General features: G+C 29.7%; 3 protein-coding genes across 9 annotated transcripts in view; all 3 read right to left on the minus strand.

The window, feature by feature from the left end:
* LOC145182875 (structure-specific endonuclease subunit MUS81-like) overlaps positions 1 to 4,008 on the minus strand; it is a 23,703-nt gene extending 19,695 nt beyond the window's left edge. For 5 of the 7 annotated variants that reach the window (XR_016452227.1, XR_016452229.1, XR_016452228.1 and 2 more), the window contains exons 1-3: positions 3,769 to 3,890; positions 3,568 to 3,669; positions 573 to 706 (exon numbers count right to left, since the gene is read on the minus strand). Coding sequence is in view for 2 of the 7 variants with exons in the window: in XM_090086438.1 (XP_089942564.1) it covers positions 573 to 692 (120 nt within the window). In the remaining 5 variants the exon portion in view is untranslated. Of the gene's footprint in view, positions 1 to 572; positions 707 to 3,567; positions 3,670 to 3,768; positions 3,891 to 3,926 lie in introns of those variants that run through there. The other 2 variants (XM_090086438.1, XM_090086439.1) reach the window with 2 other exon arrangements.
* On the minus strand, positions 1,129 to 2,217 carry LOC149889996 (CDAN1-interacting nuclease 1-like). The gene has a single exon (XM_090086462.1). The coding sequence runs from the start codon at positions 2,087 to 2,089 to the stop codon at positions 1,229 to 1,231; it is 861 nt and encodes a 286-aa protein (XP_089942588.1). The 5' UTR covers positions 2,090 to 2,217; the 3' UTR covers positions 1,129 to 1,228.
* A 4,761-nt stretch (positions 4,009 to 8,769) lies between the features above and the next one.
* On the minus strand, positions 8,770 to 9,665 carry LOC149889997 (uncharacterized). Its single transcript, XM_090085208.1, has 2 exons — positions 9,415 to 9,665; positions 8,770 to 9,264 (listed from the first exon to the last, which is right to left on the minus strand). Exons 1-2 carry the CDS (start codon positions 9,538 to 9,540, stop codon positions 8,770 to 8,772), a joined length of 621 nt encoding a protein of 206 aa, XP_089941334.1. The 5' UTR covers positions 9,541 to 9,665.
* Between the last annotated feature and the right edge of the window lie 731 nt (positions 9,666 to 10,396).

Consider the following 10,396-nt stretch of genomic DNA (forward strand, 5'->3'; position numbering starts at 1 on the left):
TCAATTTTTTGGAAAACCCTCTGTTTTCTTTTTTTTTTTTTTTTGCTGTAAGGATTTAAAACCAGATTAGCTTGAAAAAGAAGTAAGAAATAAGTCCCTTTTTTTTATTTAATATTTAATAATCTTTTTCTTATAAGTAGAGTTGAATTACTGATTTTCTGTGAAAAAGTTACTTACACCGATATATTAAGTAACTTTAGTTACTCCAGATACTTACTGTGCCAATTTTCTCCATTATTGTCCAGTAAAAAAAAAATTTTAAAAAGTAAAAGAAAAATAGGGAACAGTGATAGAGGTTAAGAAACCATGATAGAGGTTAAGCTTTAACAATAATATTTACAATAGTTTACAACATTTGTATCATTTTATAACATTATTAATATCATACTAATAATATTTATACATCATTATTATCAACATTCAAAAGTTATAGTTTTCATTGATAAAATTTTTAATTGTTAAAATGTAATAAATTAAAATGACTGAAAAACTATATTTGTAATAACATAAATTTTTTTTTTTTTTTTGCTGAAACTTAAAAATTGTTACCTTTTTTAAATAACTGAAACTACCTTAGAATATGTCCATTTTGAGTTCAATCCACGCTCTTCAGCTTCTTTCTGCCACTCTTCAAGCCATAATAGAAACATGGGGTTTGCACAACATTGAATCTTTTTACTTTTTCGTGACATAGTAAGCTATTAACCTATAAATAACAATTAACAAAAAAAAAAAAAAAAAAATTGGTAAAAGTGTTATGTATTGTGACATAATTGTTGCAACAACTTTCACTTGCTTATTTAAATAAAGACATATTTACATAAAGAAGTTAAAGTTAAATCACAACACATAACATTTTTAAAACTAAAAACCTTTAGATGAGCAAGGCTATTCAAATTTTTATCAGATACCATTTAATTTATTCTTAAAATATTTCTCAGCATAAATAAGTTGGATCACACATTCACAATGTTGGTGACATTTAAATTTATTTGGGAGTTTAATTTTAAAAATCAACCTAAGTTATTCTGTTTTTATATTACTACAGAAATTTATATTGTTATAGAAATTTACATTATTATAGAAGTTAATAAAAAATTTGTTTAAATCAAAAGGTTTTTAAAATAACTATATTAGAGAGAAAATATATTAAGCAAAAGTTTGTTTTCTTTCTAAAAATTTCAAACTGCTCTGCATATAAAAAAGAAATAAATACATTAATAGCAAACTAAAATGATAGATAAAAATGTTTCTCCTCATCATCTAGTAGTCTTTCCAGTGTAATAATATTTTTAGGAAGAGCATCTGTTAATATAATTCCCCGCTCAGCGTTTATATTAAGCTCATCAATAAATCCAAACCAATAAATTACTAAACCAGGACCAAATCGATTTGTATAACTCCAAAATTGATTTTCTAGGTAGTTCTTATGTGAATCTTCTGCACCAAACAAAGCTTTGCATTCAATCCAATTTATCACATAATTATTAAAACTAATAGGAAGAACTAACTTAAAATCAGGTGTTTTATCATACCCCTCTTTGCGCAAAGTTTCTTCATGTGCATATGGTATATTTTGTTTATGTAAAAAATCAGATACTATTTTTTCATACTTAAGACCGGTCTCATGCTTTATTCTTTCAGCAGTTGGTCCATATATATCATCTTCCTGATTGCATATTTCTACTTCTCTAGATAAAAGCTCATCACAGATTTGCTTAGGCTCTTTCATTTGCTTGGTCAAGAAACTTTTCGATACTTCTTTCTTCAAATTGTATTTATAAAATTGTTCCAAAATAATACGTGCATATAAAGACGGAGGATAGTTTTGTTCTAAAGCTTGCCTGTAAAGAAAACCTTGAGGATCTTGATGAGAGACACTAGAACAGTATTGCCTGAAATATTTCTCAGCATTGCGCAAATGTTTATGGCAATTTTTTTTAACCTTATTATGATAATATTGACTATATATACTTATTAGCGTTCCTTCTGAAATTTCGGAGAATTGCAGTTTTAGAAAATTCAAAGATTCCTTCATATTTTTTGAGTCTAGTGCATGTATAATTTCTTTATAAAGTTCAAATTTCATTTAATTTATTTGTTGAAATATCTTGACGGAAATATATAATAATTTCGTAAAAGTTCGCGCGCGAGGTTTGTTTACGAAACTTCGTGCTAAATTACATAGAGCTTTGGCACTTGCGGTTTTCAATCCGGACGGAGATGAACAAAAGGTTATGAAGAAATAACCAATGATATATCAATGATATATTATATATACTAGATGTCTAACTTCGATCCGAAATGTGAAGCCGTGGGAGCCATTTCTAATTCGGGCAAAAACGTGCATTTACAACTTTTATTTCGCACGTCGGATATAGTTTTTGCCCTTATTACAAATGGCGGATATAGTTTTTGCCCTTATTACAAATGGCGGATTCAATTTGTAAACAAAAAAAGCGGCTTCACTTTTTGTCCAATAAAATCCCGCAAGTTAGACATCTAGTATATATAATATATCATTGTGATATATATTAACTAGATATGTAACTCGCAATTCTGCAGTGAAGCAAAGTTTTTGCCAACCCAGGCCAACTTCACAAAAATTCCGAAAGAAAAAGTGAAATAAGTTTTAAAAGGGCTGGCAAAAAATTTGCCTCACTGCGAAAGTGCGAGTTAGATATCTAGTTTATATATATTATTATTGGCCAAGGTTTGTTTTGCCAGCCTGAAATGACGCAATGATAAATCAAAGCAAAGCAAAAATGTATTATTTTTAGTTTAAATAAAATGGCTACCGGCATTTAAAACTTTAAAAACTTTCTTTACATTTTTTTACGGAATTTTTGTGAAGTTAGACATCAAGTTAATATATATAATTGAAAATAACTGAGGAGTATTTGGAGAAAAACTGCAATCGCATCTTCTGTCTATTCAATAAACTTTGTTTTGAATCAAGTAGGAAATTTTTAAAAGAGTTACCCATAAAAAATGGGAAAGAAGTTATTTACTCAACTTTAAAATCTCAAAATCTCCATTTTTTATCCTGAGTTATTATGGCATTAGGAAAAATACCTTGTAAGTATGACTGGAACTTAAATGAAAAAATTTACATCAAAGTAAATATTTAACAAAATCTATTGATCAACGGATTTTTTTATAAATTCTAAGTCATTGGATAATACAAAAGTCCCCTGAATATATAAGATTTAGCGCTTTTGAATTTCACCAGTTTTTAGTATTAGGCTAAATATTATTTGCTGTTAGATTTTTTATATTAATTACTCTAACTTATATTATGCGGCTCAGCAGATTGTAAGCATTTCTTTTTAGATCTCTCGTCATAAGTCATCCATACTTCTTTCACTTTTTACATATTACCTAAATTACAATCCTTTATAAATTAATTTTTCAAATTTCAAATGACAACCGCCAAATAACTACCTTATATACAAATACATTTGTTGTTTCAGTTTACTATTAAAAATTAGTTTACTGTTAAAGAGAAAACTTTATTAATTTATATAAGTTTTATAAAATATACAAAGATAAACGAACAACAGTTACCATAACTAATGAAGAGTGCGACAGAAGCAGTTGTCCTGTTTCATTACTTTTATGCTGCGCCATGCGTCATGCGCAAGCAAAGAGTAATTCGATTTTTGGTTACTACGGAAAAGAGTAGTATACAAAAAAATTACTGAAAAGTTTTTTTGTTTCCCCATTGTTAAAATTCATCAGGTATAAACTTAAAAATAATATTATTACCTGTACACCCAAATTCCATAGAGGGGGAATTCAATCTACTTCTAGGAAAATAAAATGTTTAATGAATAGGAAAAACTCCGTTGAAGTATTAAATATATCACAACCTTTTCATTTTATCTACGATTTGATTGGCTTAATTTAAATGAAACCATTTTCACCTTTTTGTTTTCAGTCCTACTATAAGCTAAATTATAAATAAGCTGTTTACTTGTTGAACTTCACACTTGAGTTTTCAACCACAGAGTAGGGAATTTCGATTTCTAGCCCGACAATATTGTGTATTAAAAATATTTAGGCGTCAGAAAAAGTGACGCATGAATTTTATTGTATAATAAATTAGCTGTTTTAAAGTACTATAAATTCATAGAATATTTAAGAGAGTTTTATTGTATTTTAAAATCAGAGAATATCAAGCCCATAGTTACAGCGTTTTTGTTAGGCAGCTGAAAACAGTTGAAAGTATTTTCTAAACAATAGAACTCCGCTCGGCTAAATTTTGAAGCGAATATTAGTTTTTTTTAGTTACTATGCAAAATTCAATTAAAATTAAACAAAAACTTTACTTGAGCTCAGTTCGGCATTGCAACTCCCAAAAGAGCAACATAATGTGACCATTTTCATGAGCCCCATTTTTGGAGATTCTTTAAACAAGCTACTTCTTTCATATCTATTGAAAACGAACTTAAATTTTTCACCAAAGAAATTATAAAAATTTTCATCTGAACCTTGAAAAAAAAACTGAATTTATTTAGATTCAAAGTTTTTGATACAGTAAGATTTTAAGATTCTAAAATGAGAGAAATTTTTGCAATCCAGTAAAAATACTTCTGATGTAATAAAAATGAGAGAAAATTTGTTTAAAATATGAGCAATGAGCACAGTTTTTTTTTTTGCATTAGAAAAAAGTATGCTATTAATAGAACATTTCTAATTTCGTTAAGACTAATGTTATGCAACATGACACAACTTATGTAACATAACTATTTTGGTACCAGTTCCTAAATCATTCAAGTGAAGTTGTAAAGATCACAAAAAGAGAAGAAAAAAAAAAAGGGATTAAAAGAGATTTCTGAAGGTTACAAAGAAATGGAACGGCGATAAGAGAAAAGATAAAGTACGTCTCACTAATCCATGACAATACACGAGACGCCGAAAACTTCAGAAAGCTTAAAGTAATCTGGCTGTTTTAACTAAAGTAATCAGAAATGTGCACAGTAATTTGTGCTCGAACTGCTATAGCCCAGTTGTTACAAAAAACCGAAAAGATTTATTAAAATGGCAGAAAGTATCGGGTATGTGAGCCAGTAACACCGTTTTTAGAAAAATGCTTTTAGCTCTTCTTATTTTGAACCATACGTTAGAGTTTAAGACATGAAGACACATTTTGATGGACTCCAGACGAGTAAAGTTTTTTAAATTTTGGTAGAGAATAGATACAAACGTTTAATTTTCATGTACGTGTGAAGTTTTGTGTACGGGCATTTAACACTTCGCGGTTTTTAAAAGCAAGAACCCATATATGCTGCCGTCTTGTCTCTTAATTGATTTGGATGATTTTTTAATACATATATTGTAAAACGTTCTTTATCATTTCATCTCGTATATTACTTATGCCTACAATATCCTTTCGGAAGTAATTACAAATTTTTTCAAACGTAAGCTTCTGTTTAGATTTTGTTATTCATTAATATCTTACCATATTTTTCATTAAGCAACAGATATGCAATTAATATATACAGCTCATATTCAACATTCTCATGATCTCAAAAAAAGAACTTAAAATATTTTGTAAAACAAAAATTGTGAAAACATTTTCAAGCTTTATAGGAAACTGGTAAAGAGAAAACATGTGCTTGCATTCCTAAACGTGGGTTCATCTAAATGTTTGTTCTCGGATTTATTTGCCGAAAAATGATTATGCTGCTGCATCTGCTGTATTGTATAAGCTTGTGTCGTCGAAATAATTATAATTAGCATTTCTTTAGTAATACAATATTTATTACTATCACTATCTGATAAACAAACGCGTGATATACACACACACACACACACACACACACACACACACACACACACACACACACACATATATATAACTAGTTTTTTGCTTTATTCAACAGATTTTAATGTGAAATTTGAAAAATAAATTTAAGAATCTAATATGGCTTCAAAAATTTTCTTTACTAACATTGATTTTATTAGTTGTTGACTGCACTTTACTGGTTTTATAATAAATAAGCTAGAAAAAAAGACATTCCTTTATTCAGAGATGTATTTTGTTATTTTTTTAATTCATAACAAACAAATTATTTAATTTCAAATTAAGTGAAAAAAATTTTTTTATACCACAAACGCCATTTTTTAATTTATTTATTAACTAAAAAATCTGAAGAAAAATGCATATTGGATCTATCCATCTACTTATCCATCGTTTTTTGCTTTAAATTCATCTTTATATTTTCCACTTTTTTGTGTTTTTTTTTTTTTTTCTTAATCTCACAGAGAGACATTTAAGCATAACTTCTGAAAACATTTTTTAAAATGTTTGTCTTAGTAAACACTGCTTCAATCCCCAAAGTTAATAAATTTACATCAGAAACGTGTAAAGATTCTTACCTGCTTTTTTAAAAATGCTAAAGTAAAAAAACTAACATGTGGCTTTTTGTTATAGCAAAAATATTTTTTTAGAATAGTTTTTACCTCCTAAAGAATTTTACCAATTTTTCTTGTTTTTACTATCATCAATGTACTAGAAATTTTTACCTAAAGTAGTAAAAGTTAATAGCACTTTATGAATTCGTTTTTATTATTAAATTTAGTTTACTTTTTAAGACTTTTACAAAAGATATTTTGACAAATTTGATTGTTTTACATTTGATTCCTCTGCGCAGTTCATTTTTAACACTGAGTTGTTGCATAAAGTTTTAGATTTCTTTAACGAAAAATTGCTTTTGGCCATTAGGTTAAAAATAGATTTGTTTAGTTTATTTTTTTTTATTAAAATTACTTTTGTTTTCCTCAGCTTTTATGAAATTCTATGGGGTAATAATTTTTGACTTCGCATTTATATAATATGAATTATACAAATCAGTCATCATAAACCAGTCATCATGGTATTGAACCCTTATTCAAAGTAAGCATGGGAATTTCGGCCTTCGAAATCGACGAAATTAAACGAAATTCGTGTTTCAATTTCGGATCGAAATTGAGAACGAAATTTCGATTTTTTGGATTGTTTAATTTCGCGAAAAAATTTCGTATAATTTCGGGTCATTGAAAGTAACGAAATTGACACGAAATTAAACATAAGTTTTAATTTCGAAATTCGTGAATTTGTAATGTTTAAAAATTTCGTCTTTCGAAATTCAATATAAATTTCGATACGAAATTGAAACACGAATTTCGTTTAATTTCGTCGATTTCGAAGGCCGAAATTCCCATGCTTAATTCAAAGTAATTAAACTTAAACTGTCTTAAACCAACTAAAAATTTTTTAAAAGACTTCATGATTTATGTAAAGACTTTCTACATTTTTGTTTTTTGGGTTTTATGGCTACTACCATTGTATAAAATTTTATAGAATTCTTGTTGCTGTGTTTTTTTCTACATTTTATGAGGCTAATACCATATAGAATGCATTATCACAGTTAAATACACGTAAGTCTTTTAACAAATTTTAAAAATATGTTAATACAACTTAATTTAACTAGAAGATGAATATCTCCGATTTCAAGTTTATCAAAATGACTTTTGTTTTTTGATGTTTCTAAACTATTTATTTCTTAAGGGTGCAATAACGATAAAACACGCTGTAAAAACATCTGTCATTACTCATTTCTGATATTAATAATACCTCTTAGTTGATTTGCTCTGGTGTTTCGAAACATACTGGCTAGGTGAAATTAAGATCAAAACAATAGCCTTATTGAAAATTCATTTGTTTTTTAAAATTTTCTATGCATATGTGATACCTGGACAAAATTCAATTTTGAGCCTTGAAACGTCACTACACAAATGTGTGTGTGTTTGCGTGCAACACAAACTACAGTTTGAATAGTAGAAATAATACATATGTTGTAAACTGTTCTTTTATCATTTCATCTCGTATATTACTTATGCCTAAAATATCCTTTCGAAAGTAATTACAAATTTTTTCAAACATAAGTTTCTGTTTAGATTTTGTTATTCATCAATATCTCACCACATTTTTCATTAAGCAACAGATATGCAATTAATATATACAGCTCATATTCAACATTCTCATGATCTCGAAAAAAAAACTTAAATATTTTGTAAAACAAAAATTGTGAAAACATTTTCAAACTCTATAGGAAACTGGTGAAGAGAAAACATGTGCTCGCATTCCTAAACGCGGGTTCATCTAAATGTTTGTTCTCGGATTTATTTGCCGAAAAATGATTATGCTGCTGCATCTGCTGTATTATATAAGCTTGTGTCGTGGAACAAAAGCTGAAGCTCAAAGGACTGAAAATCTTATATCTTTGAAAAATCACTCAAAAATACATTTTTCAATAAGGTTTGCAACCAGTCGCTTGTAATTAGGGTCCTTGCGATTTCCTAGGAATCTACGAACTACATCACGGAATGCACACCAAGCTTGTTTTTCAACTTTAGTCATCGCTTTTTCGAGTTTCTCTGACTTCAACATTGTTTTTATTTGGAGTCGAATGAATATACCACCTTTGATCTTTGCCTCAGATAGCTTTGGAAACATGAGACGAATTTCTCGTTAAAACTTCTCCTCCAAAATCTAAGGCTTTTACAAACTGTTTTACCAATCCTAGCTTGATATGAAGTGAGGTAATAAAACTTTATTAGAATCTACTAGAGGCTGCTTAAAAAAGTTAAATAATCCTGGTTGTAGTTCCACTCGTGGGGACCAACTAACTTTCTTGTAATGATCATCATTAGCCCTGCTGCCCCATAAGCAAAGGAAAAATGAATACTTTGTGTATCCCCCTTGCAAACCAAGCAAGAAAGCTAGCATCTTAAAGCTAGCATCAGCGCAAACATCTGACTTGAATTAAGAGTAATTATTTTTTCAAGAAGTTCTTCGAGATTATTAAAGTCTTCTTTCTTCTGTACCGAGTGTGCAAGAGGCAAAGATGGGTATTTATATCCATTGGGGAGCAACACTGGTTTGAGATTCGGTTTTGAGCTATCTATGAACTGTCGCCATTGTGCAGGATCATGCTCGAGTCTAAGAGAAGTAAACAAACCAGTCACATCTTTATCATAACAGATCATTACACAAGTCATAGTAAATTTCAAACTCTTTATGGCGTTTCCGGAACACACATGTCCTGCCATAGTTGATTCCATTCCATTAGGAAGACCTAAATCTCTGTTTAAATCATCTAGCTCACTCTGATTTGGAAAGTGAGCCTGAAAAGTCGTTATTGGTACAAAAGCTTTCTTCATGTCTTCGCTACTGTTACTTGCTGACTCTTGAGATGAAATATTCATTGTATCTTCCTTCGTAAAAGAACGAAAAAACAACATATAGCAACTTCAGAATAGTCATAAATAACAGTAGCATTCAAAATTTCATTAAAAAATAAATGCATAGTAAGTACTTAATGTTTAATTAAATTAAATGGAGAGTATGATGAAAATTATACTTACGTTTTGTGGTGGTTGCGGTACTGGTAGGCTGTCATCATGTGAGACAGGTGCTGTCGATGATGGTATGTCTGGAAATTGAAGACCTTGTCTTCCTTTAGCTTTTCTGTACTTCGTAATATCAATCATACAAAAGTAACAGTCATCGTGATGGTTCTTCTACTCTCTCCATCTCTGGAAACGACAAAAGGCATTGCCTTTTTTCTACCTCGTAACCATTCTGCTAGAGTAGTTCGACAGGTTCAACATATCACATGAGGGGCCCATGGTTTATCCTGATAACCCATTGGCATTCCAAAATATTTTTCGTACACTATCCATGATATGTTACCTTTCACGATCTTCTGTAATACCTGCTTTTTGCCAATATAATATCCATAGACATAGCAAAACATATCAGAAGGATCTCGACATCCTTTAGTAGCTATTATGAGAAGAACAGAACTTAGTCGGCACAAAAACATATATAATGCGTATTAGATACGCATTTAGAGTAGGTTAAGATGTTTTAAAAACAAATTATTTTGAGCGCAAACTTTGAATGCGTATTTGATAACAGGCATGCAAAACGTTTTTGTATAAGTTTTATGAAAGATTTTACGACAAGGAAACATCAAACCTCGTATTTAAAGTACTTATAAATGGCGTATTTTTTTGTCTACAATATACGCATTATCTTGGAACCCAACACTTTTCTTTCCTAATCCAAGCCGCGGGCTGCTAGAGAAGCACACTAAAAACCTCCCATGAAATGTATTGTGAGGCAACGACGATGTATGGGCGCTCAGTTGCCGGTTGGCGCTAAAAACTTTTTAACTTTGATTAGTTAAATCAATAGGCAGCTGGTTGACAGTCCTTCATCTACTGTAACCAGTAGATGAAGAGCTGTCAACCAGCTGCCTATTGATTGCTTTTCTCTTGACAATAACGATTCTGCAGAACCTGATGACCATGAGATTGATGGATCACCTACCATCCATACATC

This window comes from Hydra viridissima, unplaced genomic scaffold (assembly GCF_058129835.1).
Source record: "Hydra viridissima isolate aposymbiotic clone 2 unplaced genomic scaffold, HvirCarnegie_v1 scaffold_4, whole genome shotgun sequence".
NCBI classification, from domain to species: domain Eukaryota; kingdom Metazoa; phylum Cnidaria; class Hydrozoa; order Anthoathecata; family Hydridae; genus Hydra; species Hydra viridissima.